The 16063-nt window shown below is 47.1% G+C and overlaps 1 protein-coding gene across 4 annotated transcripts in view; it reads right to left on the bottom strand.

Annotated features, from left to right (window-relative positions):
- The window catches only part of nrp2a (neuropilin 2a), a 56858-nt gene that overhangs the window by 21749 nt on the left and 19046 nt on the right, over window positions 1–16063 (bottom strand). For 3 of the 4 annotated variants that reach the window (XM_054623815.1, XM_054623816.1, XM_054623819.1), the window contains exons 4-7: window positions 9270–9500; window positions 7678–7833; window positions 6873–7042; window positions 6025–6180 (exon numbers count right to left, since the gene is read on the bottom strand). In XM_054623815.1, coding sequence (XP_054479790.1) covers window positions 6025–6180; window positions 6873–7042; window positions 7678–7833; window positions 9270–9500 — 713 coding nt within the window. Of the gene's footprint in view, window positions 1–6024; window positions 6181–6872; window positions 7043–7677; window positions 7834–8664; window positions 8749–9269; window positions 9501–16063 lie in introns of those variants that run through there. The other variant, XM_054623817.1, reaches the window with a different exon arrangement.

Here is a 16063-nt window from a genome sequence, read left to right as displayed (position 1 = left end):
GGATGTGAGTGAAATGAACTTCCCAAAGCATCAACTTTCACTTCTTCTCCGCGAACACTCACAGGGGTCAGAGGGCAAATGTAACCAGGGTGGTCAAGTTATTTCCTGCTTTGGGCAGAAAAAGCATCCCATGATGCTTGAGGGCTCCCTGTTTGTAAATAACTTCTACCTCTTTCTACCAGCTCCTCCCTCTGCATCTCAACACCTCCATCCATTTTCCTCTTAAATTACTTGATATCTCTGCACACATCCTCTCTCACCCATATTGCCTTTCTTCCTCTTGTTGGTGGCTACACACTGAAACCACACACACACGAAAGCACAGGAAACCACAAGAACACACACACACACACACACACACACACACACACACACACACTCAGACACACATCCTACACACTCAGCAGGGGAAGTGTCTTTTCACAGACTGACTGTTAAGTGTCATTCACTATCTGTCTGTGGTCGACCGGGCCGGCTGATACGAGACCGACAGTTATTCTCAGAAACCACACTGACTAACATCAGGGCCATGAGGCACAATGGAAAGACGGAGAGACAACTGCTACAAGCAGCTGAATTAAAGATTAAAGGCATCACTTCTTAAAAAAGAATCCCTACATGACTTTTCTTTTACTCTAATCCAAGCACAGGATGATCAAAACCAAAGCACGCTCCCGTAGCCTAAAAATTTGATTCCCTCTTATTTTGACGATGTTGTTTTCTTTAGTTTAAGTGATAAACAGGGTGATTTTCACTTAGAGTCTAAAGATATTTCTGTGCCATATTGGTATAAAGTGACCCAATTGTGAAATTCCCTGTCTGGCGCATGCCTCCCAAAAAAAAGAAAAAAGATATGATATTCCAGAAATTCCATAACCAGTGGGAATATGAGTGATATTACTTCAAAATCCTACTCGAGGGGTTTTATTTGATTTTGGGCATGGCCTGATTTAATCAAGTGGGGCTGACACTGGTAATACAAAGCAGTGTGAGTGTTTGAACAGATAAGCGGGTCTATCTCTGCTGTATCTGGTGGATTGAGCAGAGACAGCCGTTATGTTTACCTAAGAGGCCAAACAGTGGATGCAGGCTCTTATGGGGGTTATGTAAACACCCACGCATGCACACACAAAGACGATGCGTATGCTGGAGGGTTTGCCTCGCATACAACCGACCCATCTCAACCGCTCCCAGATATGCAGTCTGTGAAACAAAGAGCCACGTGATGGACGGACAGAGAGGACAGGAAAAACAAGAAAAAAATGACTGCAGGGAGGAAGAGTCTTCGGAAGAATAGTTAAAAACAGATGAAGAGAGGGGCGAGGCGGGTGAGAGAGAGGTAGAAAAAAAGACGAGGTTGAATTGAGGTCAGCAGATATAACTGAATGTGAGCGGAGGAATGTGGAAGTGGAGGCAGGGAGCGGTGGCGAGTAAGGAGGAAGGAACAACGGACAGATTCATCACGGAAACAGGAAATACTTCATCCAAGAATTTATCTCATAATTTCCATTAAATTAGGCTAAATTTAATGGAATTTATTTTTTTTAAATCAATTGTGGTCATAATTTATAGTTTAGAATCTGACAAACATAATCATTCAACCGCCAGAATATCACATCCAATGTAAATATTGTTACCAAAATAGTTAACTTTCTTTTTAATAAAGTGTGTTCAGGTCCAGTTCAGAAAGGTCTGTAAAATATCCGTCCCCTACTGTCCAATGTTCCAGTCTTAAAGATGCCGGTCACGACTAAAAGGCCTAAAATGCAACTAAAATTAGCTGGTGCATTAAAATACTGCTGCTTGGCTTTGTTTTCATCTTTGGATAAAATCAGAGAATCTGGCCAACATCACTGACACAAAAATCCAATGTCACCAGCCCAGCTGTCGATATGTTTTGGGGTCAAAGGTTCGGCGCTGGAAGGCTGGGAAAAGCCTGACGATGGATGGAGGGTTTCTCTCTCTCACACACGCACACACACACACACACACACACTGCTCACTCATACACCAACGTCCACACACCTCCGTGCTGGTGTCCATGGGAGGCTGCGGGAGACATGACCTGACACGACCAAACATGATTGGCCGTCAGACGCAGGAAGTCTCACCAGGTGGGCAGGATGTGAGTGAAATGAACTTCCCAAAGCATCAACTTTCAAAATAGTTAACTTTCTTTTTAATAAAGTGTGTTCAGGTCCAGTTTCAAAAGTATAAAGTTCAGAAAGGTCTGTAAAATATCCGTCCCCTACTTCCCAGAAATGTCCAATGTTCCAGTCTTAAAGATGCCGGTCACGACTAAAAGGCCATTAGCTGGTGCATTAAAATACTGCTGCTTGGCTTTGTTTTCATCTTTGGATAAAAGCAGAGAATCTGGCCAACATCACTGACACAAAAAGAACAGTTTGTTCAATGAGAATCGGCTCGATAGGCTCTTTCCATTTTTCTTTTGATGTGAGAGGCCACTAAAAAGCTCCTTCTGTCTCCTCCACTTCCTCCCGTCTTTTGTCAGGGTACCTGAGAGGTCGCTCATTTGACCCCTGACCCTTTTCTTCCCAGGGTTAAAGGTCAATGGCCTGGGGAAGCAGATGGTTGCTCATTGACCAACTTGCGGATAACGTGGTTAATTTTTGACTCACTAGGAGCGGGACATGAATAGAAATGTATGCTTGTATTGAAGGTGGGCAAAGCTGCCAGCCTGTTGTTCTGGGCCTTCTTTGTAATCTGCCTGACGACTGGCATGTTGTTTTGTACATGAGCAGTCACGTGACGGGCTGGCGAGCTGGACTAAATAATTAACGTTGTCATGTTGTGTCTCCTAGTGTGGAGAGTCATGAAAATATAACGAAGTCCCGCGCACACACTGGCGGCGGCCAGACTCGTTTGTGTGGACATTGGCGGGACACAGGCACCATGGGTATTTAACTATTGATAACCTCTCCGGAGAACGAGGTCACCGTGAAAGGTGTGTAGCAAACACTCTCTACAGTTCTAAGGCTCTGGACCAGCAAAAAAGAGTAAAGAGGAAACTTGTGTGCATCAAAAAAACAGACTGAATTTCACTGTTGGTGCAAAACGAGGTGTGGATAGATGTATACATCCGAGCTTGATTCATTTACCATCCCTCTCTTTTTCTCTCTCAACACTGTGTTTTTGGCACATGTCTCCATCCCCTGCCAGTGTTTTCCTTCAAGCTGATGGCACCGCGGGGAGACGCAGCGAGCTCTGCAAAAGACATTATTCCTTTCCCGGCCGCTTTTTCCTCCCTGTGTTGTTCCCTCGATCCCAGACTCCTTCTCTGTCCATTACACTCTTCATCCCTGTCTTCTTGCTCTAGTTATTCCCTCTGTCTGTCGTCCCCCCCCCCTTGTTCTCGGCATGAAGATGTTGACAGTAGGAACTGGTTCCAGCTGGCCGCTCTCCACTACTGGCTCTAAGACGTGCTAACGGTGTGTGTCCGTGTGTTTGTGTGTGTGTGTGGTTGATGCAGTGATCCTTAGAAATTGTCTTACACCTCCTTATGTCCAAGTCTGTCAAAGTTTGTTTCATGTATTAGCTTGAAGAATGAGTATAAGAAATATCTGTATGAGGGTGTGTGACACAGTGTGATAGAGGAGCAGGCTGAAATGCTGTGTGGGCGTTTTTTTTTCTTCTCCCAGGTTACTTTGTGTGAGTGTGTGTGTTAGTGTGTTTGTGTGTGTGTGTGTGTGTGTTGGACAGATTTATCACAGCCTCACATTGCCTTATAGTAACACAATGCTTGGTTAGCGCTGGGGCTGATGGGATTTTTCTCACAGACGGATGACAGTGTGTGCTTTTAATGTTAATTTGTTTGTGTGTGTGTGTGTGTGTGTGTGTGTGTGTGTGTGTGTGTGTGTGTGTGTGTGTGTGTGTGAGAGATATGCAATTCCTTAGTGTGCACGCGTCTCATCAAGTAATGAGGTGCACATGTGAGTAGTGTGATTTGGAATTAACAAGTCACATGGGTGTCAAACTGAAAATGTGTTGGCGTGCAGAAAACGAGTAAAAAAATATATATATCACACACATGCACGCACACACATGTGCACAATGCCTGTGTGCTGGTGTGACTGAGGTGATTGCAATCTGCAGTGCTGGTGTTTTTCTCTTTTCCGACAGCACTTTCAATTCTTTACAAAAAATATAAAAAATAAAAGACCCATTTCCCACAATGCCTTTTCATTTCTCAGCCTCTCTGCCTCTGCCTCTCTTTCTGTCAAATAATCTTTATTGGCATTAAATCCTTCGTTCTTTGTTAACACAGCAAATAATGAAACGAATCTTGACAATAAATCGCCACGCGCAGGAAGTGCCAGGCCGATCCTTTTTTTATTCACGGGTGATTCATATCTGATGTACAGACACACTCACGGCTCAACCTTCCACAAACACCACCGACGCACGCACTCTCCTCCAAAGCCACATTAGCTTCAAGCTCACTGTTAAATGACAATTAGAAGAACCAAATCCCAGTCATTACAGACCCCCTGACGAGATTTGAGTTTCACCCACTTAAGGGCTCTTTGGGGGGCTTAGGACGGGCTAACTGGGAATTTGTACGACATGACTGGTGGATTAGCAGTCACGGAAGATTCAACCGCAAACCCACCGGGGACCAGAGGGAGAACCTGGCTGTATAGTGAACTATTTAATTATAAAGTCAGGTCTAGGCTCAAATCATGACTGCAAACTGTCCGCGATAGGTCAAAAGTGTCAACCCTGAATCCAATCCATCCGTAATCTGAGATCTCTGTATGGTCACCAAAAACAGATGGTATATTTAATCACATTAACATTTTATATAGATAACGTAATGTTTTGATGGTTTTGAAGAATATTTAAAAGCTCTTTGGTTGGCTGATGCTGACTGGAACGTGTCGGCTATCTTTTATTGATCTTTCATTTTCCTGCTGGACTTTGTGCATTCTAAAAAGCTGAAAGCATAACCAATTTTCAAATTTTCAAAGCGGCTGCTCGTACAAGCAATATCTCTCCCAAATGCATCTGTCTGAAAGTGTCTGAGCAGTTTTTTGCTCAGACAGATTAGTGGACTCAGATTACATGCTACATACAGACAGGCACACATCATAACCATTTGTGCACACACGCACAGATCTCCAGACAGACAGATCAGCCAGAGGTTATTTAAAGGGGGCGTCTGTTGATTTTGTGCGTGTGTGTATGTGGAAGGCGTGGGGCGTTTCTAATATATCGCACAGATGTTGACTTTTAAAGTCAAATCCACGTTCCGCCCAATAATCTCCACATCAAATACCCCCCACGGACCCACCCAAACCAATCACTGGTGCACACAGAAGGGGGCCCCCCGGTCTGTGTGGGTAAGTGAGTGTGGATTAACCCTCCAAACATACACACACACACGCCCAACACTGCTGCTATCCACAGTGACCTTAGCCCAGATATAAGGGACGGAGTTCAAATCCCCTGGAGACGGCCTTAATGTAGGACAACAACAACAACCTGCACTGTACATACCTTCATACACAAGCCTCCGTATCAATCCAGCCTTTCACCTTACACACAAAGCTATAAACATAAAATAATGTTGCTATGAAACTCCCAAACTGGCTCAGTCCACACCTGGTATGACTCCACAACCCCCGGCGTGTGTTTATGTGCATGTTGGTCTGTGATAGATGATGAATAGCAATCCCAGATAAGGGCACATAGAGGACTCCATTGTTCTTGTTTGTCAGCTTCCCCTCCTCTCTCTATCTCTATCTCTTCCTCCCTCCCGCTCCCTCTTTCTCTGCCTCATGACTTGGGGTCATGACTCAGGTTCATAAAACAGTCCTGGAAGGGGAATGACTACTGCAGGAATGTTCCATCTATTGATACGGGACTCCGGGACAAACACTACAGCCTCTGTTGTTGGAGAACGTATCATGATGGTAGTGTCAATGTTAGAGAACCGGGGCCTTGTAACTTTAAAGTTCATGTCCTGGATGAGTTGTTTTTTTTAATTTCAGTGCTTGCTCCTACCTTGTGGTTCTTGCCGTGTCGGTAGACCATCCAGTCCTCCCCGTTGGTGCTGACCTCCAGTTTGAAGGTGGTGACGTAGTAGGACTTCTGCGTCTCCTTGGAAACGGCTCCCTGCGTGGAGATTCCCGCCAAAACCTTCAGGAAATGGAGGTCAACCTGTAAAAAACGGGGAGCAGAGGAGAAATAATTTAAAAGCCGAACAGAAGAATTGAATGTAGTAATAGAGCGGCTCTGTAGATTGCTGTAGGGATTTATGGGGCTCAGGGCTGATGTAGATAACAGAGACAGACCAGCTGCTGTGTCTATCTGTCACACAGACAGCAGGGGATGGACACCGACTGTGGCCTACTGCTGAGGGAGCTTAGGGGGTGCGTGTGTGTGTGTGTGTGTGTATCTTCGCATTGTCGTGTGCAAGGGGAGGAAGGCTGCAGGCAAAGATCAATGGCGGAGTGTTTGGATGTATTCCTGGAGAGCGCCCTTCATCAATCATGGCGCATTCTTGCTGCTCTCTTTGCCGCTCCTGTGCATGTGTGTGTGCGTCTACCTATAAATGCATGCGCGTTGGGGCCCGTGTGTGTGTTCGAGACAGGAAAGATTGAGAGAGCCGAAGCACTTCCTTATCATCGGTTCACAGTTCCTCTATTTCCTCTCAGCCATCCTGCTGTACTTCCTCACTGTACGATAAACGCTGTTGCCCGTTGCATCCTCTCCTCTACACTAGTATCACTGAGACACTCTTTGTTTCGTAGGAAGTGAAAGTTCCTTTGATTCAGATTTTTATCTTTGTGTGGTCTTCATGGCAAAATCACAGCTGGACTTGTTACAATTGTCCCTTGTTAAAACCTGACCTGTATAAACTCCTTGTTGCTGTCCTCCGAAGGCGTCCAGGCGTTGTCGTCGTTGTTGAGGCGGGCCTGCCGCGGCAACCAGCGGTTGTCGTAGAAGGTCGTGGAGGCGGTGATCTGATCGTCGCTGATCTTCCCCGACTCCATACCGAGCGCCATGCTGCAGTGGAACTCTGGTGGGGACAAAGAGAGAGGGGGAGAGGGGGGGGAGATGGAGAGAGAAGAGCGTTAACTGTATATTTGTTGACGCGGCTTTACGGTGCAGATGAAAAAGGAGCTTTAAAAAAAGAAGACGAGGATGCAAGAGAAGTTGAATAGAATGGATGACAGGTGCAAGAACATTTTTAAAAAGACTGACAGGAAAGGATCTAAGCAGCATATTATAGAGCTTGAGGACAGACAGGAAAAGGTAAATCCATACAGAGAAAGGGCAAAGGGAGACGGAAGGCAGCCCAACAGGTGAGCAGAGGTAAATTGAGGTGAAATTAATTTATATTCTGAAAGAAAATAGTGTGAGTCTGCTTCTGAGAAACGGTGGCTCTCTTAGGAGAGAGCGAAATAGACTGAGAGGGCTGAGAGAGAGCGCCGAGATTTAAATAGCATTAAAGGAGGAAAAGCTGAAAAGATCGAGAGGTTAAGAGGAGCGAGAGATGAAGAAAGAAAGATGAGCGTCAGCAGAGATGACGGAGAAGAAACTGTTGAGAGGGAGGAAATAGAGGTGGAGATGAAAAACAGGCAAACAGGCCGACACACAGAGCATTTGTACGGACAAACACACACGCTCGCTTAAAAGTTATCTCGCACTCACTGTCGCTGACTTCTTTGTGCGTCATGTTGTAGCGGGCGGAGAAGCCGTCTTTGGCCACGGCCATGTCGGTGTGGAAGGAGAGGGACAGCAGGCCGGAGGATGACTGGATCTCCGGAGGGATCTTTGTGCCGCAGTACCGGCCAATCAGAGGAGATACTGCAGACACACACACACATGAATCAAACTGATGTAAACATGTTCAATTTTAAATGTTGTCTTCGACTAAAAAGTTAGATTTATAATTAGTTTTCAAGCTGATATAACATTAAAAAGTGCTTAAAAACACCAAGTAAGGAACAGTTTGTGCTTTTACTTTGAAAAACTGAGTAGTTTGCTTTGTGAAGCTAAGAAGTGTCCTTTCCTTTTAAAATAGAAAAAGGGATCCATCCCTGCAGACAGGCTTCTAGTGGCCACGCTGCTTCAGTAAGTGTTGTCTAATGAGTCGCAGCACGCTTCCCCCACATTTCTCCCTCCCATCATTCCTCTCTCCCTCCTTTCTCTCCCCTGTCCATCCCTCCATCTGCCATGTGTGTCTCAGCCAGGGCCCAGCAGGGGGACTGGAATCCCTGCCTTAATGCAAGCTGCACTGGGATCAGCTGCAGACCCACACATGGACACACAAACAAACGCACACACAGTAGCGAGGATTACAATAGTCTCAGGAGCAGCTCCCTCTCCAGACACCAAATTCTTCACCCCTCCATTCTTGTCTCTTGTCTCCCTTTTATGCCCGAGGAGTCGGCTCACTGGAACTGGGTTACACTTTAATTTCCTCCTAATTCTCAACTTTGAATGCCATGAATTGTTTTCAGCTATCAAAGCCTCCCAAATTCAAGGCTATAATTGGAATTTTAAATCCACTTGGATCCCTTTTTAGCAACTGGAAATAGAATAATTAGAGCAAATCCTCAGTTCTCGGCTTCATATTTCAAAAACAAGGGGGGGAAAGAAAGTCAGCAAGACAGAGGTGGGAAGTAAACCACTCACCACTACTAATGTGATTTTCATCAGCACTACAGAAACTAACATTGCCCCGCGGCGGTCACTATCAAAGCCCTTCAAATGTTTTTTCCTCACAACTTCCTGATCTCGGCTGATAGGCCGCTTTCGCAACGCTCGGCACCTCCTATTGGATACAAGGAGATATTCATCGCGGTCATCACTCTCACTCGCCCCGGGGGGAGGAAGCGCTAGGTGATAAGGAGGGAGGATAGGGGAGGATAGGAAGGGGGTGATGAAGGGTGTTATTATGGAGAGGGAAGAGGGGCATGGGAAAGGGCTGCTCCTTAGGGGTGTCCAGGCACTTTCAGCTCCCTGTGTGAAATAATGTTTCCTCTATGTAATGTGAAGGAATGTAAGGCAAGGCTGCTTACATCAAAGGGAGCGACGGTGACTCAGGAAATTGAAGACTGGTTTGCAAATTTCTGTATAGGAATGTGTGGGTCCTGAATGGGAGTTAAGTGTGTATGTGTGTTATCCACAGGAACCTGATTCAGTCTGCAAAGTGTGTGTGTGTGTGTGTGTGTGTGTGTGTGTGTGTGTGTGTGTGTGTGTGTGTGTGTGTGTGTGTGTGTGTGTGTGCGCCCCCTCACCTTGCGGCAGGCCGTCCCACACGTCCAGCCAGTCGTATTTGCAGTCGCCCTCTCCCACCAGCAGGGGGTCGTTCTCGAGGTCAAAGGTCAGGAACGTGAGGGTGACGTCCATGTGCGGCGGGGCGATGATCATGTAGGAGCACTCCAGATTGTGGGGGTATTTATCCGGGAAGCCCGGGGAGTCGATCATGCCGGAGGAGCTGGTGAAGTTGCGGAAGCAGAATTCTGACCCTGTGCGGATAAATAAAAGGATAAGATGATATTTAGAACGGAATGAGCAATCGGCCACATTAGGAGGAGATGCAGGAGTGAACAATCGATCACACTCGCGGATTCCATCTGACTTGCAGAGGGTGTTTGGGAGAGTCGTTCATCACTGACAGCGTGCTGGAATATACAGTGGCTGTGGTGGTTGGGGCGCACAAACACACACCGTTTATGATCGTTGATGGAGGAGAAAATACAAAGGGAGTAAATGCTCAAGTGGGCGTATCTAACGCTATGAGCAGCTCTTTTTCTCGGTCGTATGCCACCAATCAGCTCCGCCACCATGTTTCACACAACTACTGTGTTCAAAAACAATACAGATGTGAGCAAAAATCTATTACACTTTGGGAAAAGCAATATTATGTTTGACAGCTTTATTGCACCCTTAAAAGACCCCATCCTCATACGTTACATAATGTGACTATGATACTGTCTTATGCCAGGCTGAAGAGGAGAGTAGACTTACCCCAGCACTATTCTATATATTCAAACAAATACTCTCTAACACTCTCTCTTCACCTCCCGACGATTTTTTTGCACACTTTCTCTCTCACACACACACACACACACACACACACACACACACCACAAACGTTGTGTAATGGCTCTAAGTGGGCCCTGTGCGGCGGCTCCTCATTATCAATGCAGATTTATGCGCCCTGGTCGGCTCACCTTGAGCTGCGGCAGCTGTGTGGCTCAGATCATCTACCCATCAGCCAATGCTCCCCGGCCCACTGGGGGAGCCTGAGTCACGGCCGAGTGTTTATGGACCGGCACATCAATGAGGGTGGGAGAGAGCTGGCGGGTCCGGCACACACAGTCTCATTCACAAACCCTGGCTATTTCCTGCCCGTGCTGGCTATAAACACTTAGGTCTGTTTAGTTATATGTCTTTATGTCTTTCAATCTATCACGCTGTGCAAATATCTTTGTGAGATAATGTTGCTATAGAGACTGCATTAGATCTTTGTTCAGCTACATGTCAGAAATGCCTGCGGTTGTGTCCTTTCTAAGCCAACTGATGCCACTGAAATCGCTGCTCTTCTTGTGGCTATTTATAAGTGTACTTGCATAGTTTTTCCAACTTCTCTCCAGATAAACTTACAACTGATAAAAGGCCAATTTCATTACTTTGCCAAGACGCTCACAACTGGCAAGCGTATAGCTAGCATAAGGAAAAGAGTCTGCTCTTGTACTTTCCCATCGTTGAGTGCGTTAGAAAAGCAGATAGGGGGGCCCAGGTTGAAGAGACTCGGGGGAGAAGCTTCTGGTGGATTTCAAAAACCAGGGAAAGTGGGGTTGCATCCGGCAGCGCTGCATTGTCTCAGAAATGTGCCAGGCTGCGTTTGATAAGCAGATACTTATTCATAAATGCAGCGTTTAAGGAGTGCAGACATGTCAACAGCGCATTCCTTCCTTCTGCATTCCTCCAAGGCACCAGTCTTTATTATCAGGCAGCCTTATAAAAGCCGAGGGGTCGACGGGGCCCTCCCTGTCTACACTTGGTTAATGGTAGAGAGCTGACCCCAATCAGCCCTGAAAGAGGGGGAAAAAACTCAGGAGACTGTCTGTACAATATCTGTCTCGCTTTGTTTTTTCTCTTCTCCAACAGCTTCCTTTCTGTCGTTTTTTTTCCTACTTTCTATTTCAATGCCAATCACCTCTCATGTCTCCCTTGACTCACGCACGGGTCGATTGTATCTATGACGGCCGTGTGTGTACCTGTCTGCCGATCGATCTGTTTTGCATGCATGAGCGTATGTCGGGCTGAAGATGTTGACACAAACGCATGAGATCTTCCCACACATGTTAAAAGCAGCACACGACCTCTGGTGCGTCGACTCCCACACACACACACATACTGAAACATCAAAAACACAACCGTGGATCATCTGCACTTCATGCTCGGAGCCTGGCTGCCTACACACACACACAAACACACAATCACACACACACACACACAGAACTAGGCATGTTGAAATATTATGGTAATTTACAGAAAGCTACCAGCGATATCTTCTCATACTCTCAAACACTGACCTCCTCTCTGTGGAAAGTGTGTTTTTATGTGTGAGTATACAGTTACTATGTATGACGGAGCAACATAAAGTGGAGTAAACATCTTATGAATCCATTAAAGCAGCAATATGTGTAAATAATATGCTTCTAACGAAACGGTAATCGCATGCATTAGTTAATGTGTGCATGTGTCTGTATGCCTTTTATTAAGCTCCTTGCATGTCTTTCATCTTTTTACTGCTGGGGTGTTTGCTTCTCTGTATCTGTGTGTGCGTGTGTGTGTCTGAAGGCATGTGTGGTGGCTTCACAGTGGGCGTGAGACCCAGTAACACACTGGCCTTGTTTCTTACTGGGTCACGGTGCAGTGGTCTGGAGTCCCGTTGCCAAAAAGAAAACTTAAATCTGAGCACAGCTTGACTCCATCGCCTGCAAACACACCGCTCTTATGCGTTTTACACACACATACACACACACACATGAAGTAGTCGCTCCACACAGTTGGCGCCGCCCACGTGCCAACGCTGTGTGTGCGTGCATGCGTTCGTATATTTGTGCGTGTGCCGGGGTTTTGTGTATGCATGGGTACCTTCCCTCTCCGTTCATTAGTTCACAGTACGTGAACACGCCAAAAACAAGTCCCCATCACTACCTCCTTCCGTCAAACCTCGGCCCATGTCTTACACACACACACACACACACACACACACACACACACACACACACACACACACACACACACACACACACACACACACACACACACACACACACACACAAACACACTCACACATGCTCGCCTTATGCAGGGCCCACGGTTGGTGCTTGCATCGCACCATGAGCTGCCATTTGGCGAGAGCTGTCTGCTGGCAAGGAGGGGGAGGTCATGGTGTGAGCGTGTATGTGTGAGTGTGAGTGTGACGCAGGGGGGCGAGAGGGCGAGTTGCTGGGTAGAAAAACCGCTCGACTCTTGCACATGAGTGCTTGATGTAGTAGTAGCAGCTCCACATGTTGTGTCAGGGCAACCCCCTTCCCCTCCTCCTCCTCCTCCTCCTCCTCCTGCTCCTCCTGTCATCCTGTTCGGTTCCCTGTCTTCTCAGCAGCGACACACCAAGTCTCTGCTCATTCACTCTTTTAACTCTCATGTCTCGCCCCGGCGTCGTCTCTCCCTCGCCCCGTTCTTCGGCATGCATCTCTTGCTGAGGGCTCACCTCCGTGCACGGTGTCTGCCACACATCAAAACCTCCCCTCGCCCCTCCGCTCTCTACCTGCCTGTCTCCGTCTGACATGCTCCTGCTCCTCAGACACACACAGATCTCTCGTGTAACCCTGCTGGAGCGCACTTCCAGATTTCATTGAAGAAAGTGTCTCCCGAGGCATGCGCGGTAGGGGTGTGTGTATGCGTGCGTGAATGTGTAGTAGTAGGGGGGGGCGTGCTGCACAGTGGTGGTTGGGGGTGGAAAACCCTCAATAACAACAACAACAACAACAACAACAACAACAACAACAACATCGCGAACAAGAAGAAGACTCAAGAAAATAAAAAACAATGTTCTTGGCGTGCCACACTTTTATGGACCCAGAGAGACATCAGTCTGAAGCAGCTTTATATAGAAAGGAATGCTCCTTCTAACTCACACTGATGCCTCTGTTATGTGTGATGGAATGCACAAGTTTTTTTAAATCTTGAGCGTGAAAAAAGCAAACGCCAAAAAATACCTCCTGCATGTTTTGATCAGAGTGTTTGGATTTCCTCATTTGTGCCGTTTGCTGATCGGGCCTTATTATTTCATCCATGATCAGATTTTAAACACTCTTCGCGCTCATCCATTTTATTCACTGATGAATCTAATTTACCTCGGCTAGTTAATTACTTGAGTGTAATTTCAGCGTTGGGATGGCTCGGGTGTTTCAGGAATAAACACCACATGGCATTTGGCCATATAGTAACAGCCGTCACCGACGCAAAGGTTGGCATCCAATCAACGCCACGGCATCAGAAATACACACAGGGCCAATGTTGTGACTGGCACTCGGTTGGGGGTCCCGCCTTAGGCCGCTCTCCCGCCGTGACCCCGCAGATGCCACGACAGCGGTCACGGAGGAGACCCAACGCCCTGGGGTGCTCGTGGCCGCTCGGGATTGGCTGCGACGTTATCTGCCCCCGCCGCGCTAGTGGTGGGCTTTGGGGAACTGTGGAGGAAAAAAAGGGGGCTTTCCTGGCAAGTCTTCCCCCTGTAGCCGTGGTAACAGCGTCAGCGGCACATGTGTGTAAGTGAAAGTGAACGAGGGGATGGATGGGGGTGGGGGGTAGTCGGGGCAGAATAAAGGGTTAATCACGCATGAGTAGGAAGAAAGTAGGCCACAATAATAATAGGGAGGAGGGGAGGCGTGCACTTTCACTGTAGCTATGGCGGGATAAAGGCATACGTGTACTGTACGTGTGCATGTGTGTGTGTGTGTGTGTGTGTGTGTGTGTGTGTGTGTGTGTGTGTGTGTATGGACTGTTGGGTGGTTGGGTGGATGTTTTTTGGGGCAGACGCTCAACCCGGCTCCCCTCAGGAGGTGCACTGATGGGTGGAGGGGTCTCAGGATTGATGTACAGTCAAAGGTCGACTCCTGCTCCTTCTCGCTGGAAATAATTAGATTTTTCTGCACTGTACCCCATTAAAAACACAAACACACACACACACACACACACACACAAACACTGATGCCCACACACACACTGACGCAAACACACACACACACACACACATGTTGACACAAACAGATTGCCCGTCCAATTCAAAACCCCCTAGAGTTGTTTCAGTCACCGCTTATGTAATAGGGTTGAATGAACAAAACAAAAACAATCTGCAGTATCATTAGTTCATAGAACGGAAAAAAGGCCAAGAGATGCCTCTCTCGCTCTCTCGCTCTCTCTCTCTCTCTCAAACACACACAGAGCCAAATCCAGACACACACTGTCTGCCTTCTAGACACAGCGTGGTAGGGTCGGCCTGGCCTGTGAGCTGTACTGTCTGTTTAATATCGGAAGGAAGCTGAACACGTCCCCCAGCTGCGTGCTCAGATTCCTATCTATGCTCGGTCGCACCCTTTAGAAACACAAACGCACCCATAAACACATAACCACTCACCCACTGTACACACTGTACCAAAAACATGAGCACTCTAGGATTTTCCTCACACTTTTACAGCTCCGACACGAGCCAACGACAGTTACATCAACACATATGTCACTTAAAGTCTTCCAAAGCTGTAATTACAGGTACACAGAAATGCGACTTAAATCCATTAACGAGGGTGAAAGCAATGGCGGCGCAATTACTTCCACACTGGTAAATAAACACATCTCAGACGGGATCTGCCTCCCTGTCAGAAGTTTCAAACCGTGTTTAGTGGAGACCCGTGGCCCAGGCCCGCCACGGTAAGACAAACAGCCATGATGAGAGAGCGTGCAGGAGCTGGGAACGCCGTAATTAACACATGGCCTCAATCACGCTTCCTGAATACATTTTCACTCTGACTCACTCCTGCTTTGCCCGTCTCTATCTCCCTTCACCCCAATCATCCCCCCTCCCACCGTGTCTGTCTATGTTTGCCTCTCTCTCTCTCATACACACACACACACACACACATGTGCATCTATGATTCCGCCTCCACACACACACACACACACACACACACACACACGGACAGAATCTCACACAACAAGCAGAGTGGAACCACCCACACACGCAGCGAGCAGACACCTACATGTGCTCACACAGTGACACAATCTCTTATGCCCCCTGAATTTATACCGAGATCTTGTTAAAGCCATGGCAACCGCATCCCCCAATCCACCAGCCTTCAATCCGTCCCTGTATTTCTGTGTATGTGTGTGTGTGTGTGTGTGTGTGTTTGTGTGATACAGATGCAATCTACACTATTGCGTCGTCGGGGTTCAAGCTGGTGGCCTTGGTAACGGAGCTGAACAGTCAAATCTGGGTCACAATCGTTTGACACAAAACCAGAGATATTTCTCAGAGGTAGGAGATGACAACTGAGAGCTCTCTGTAGGAGGAATGCTAGTTTTTTTGTGCTCCATAAACCCTGATTTTTACTTTTCTTCAATGGCTTTCAATTGAAACACCCGTTTAATTCCTTGTTTATCAATCAAGATTAATTTAATTGATTGCCGGCTCACCAATCAGCTGGTAACTCACTTGAACATAAATCTTTTAGCTGCCTCAAGGCCACCTGACCACTTCCCTTCTCTCACTACAAACACACACACACACACACACACACACACACACACACACACACACACACACACACACACACACACACACACACACACACACACACACTTCATCACCACGACCAGCAAATACACTTGCCGCTACAATCTCACCTGCAGTGTGCTGTTCACCTCGTGCACTTTGACGACCTCGAGAAAATTCCATTTCGGCACAAACTCATCCCCATCAATCTCCTCGCCAACGCCTCTACCCATAAACCTT

This window comes from Anoplopoma fimbria, chromosome 22, assembly GCF_027596085.1.
Source record: "Anoplopoma fimbria isolate UVic2021 breed Golden Eagle Sablefish chromosome 22, Afim_UVic_2022, whole genome shotgun sequence".
Taxonomy (NCBI): domain Eukaryota; kingdom Metazoa; phylum Chordata; class Actinopteri; order Perciformes; family Anoplopomatidae; genus Anoplopoma; species Anoplopoma fimbria.
Note: the sequence above shows the minus strand (reverse complement) of the source record. Positions and strands in the feature narration are given on the sequence as shown.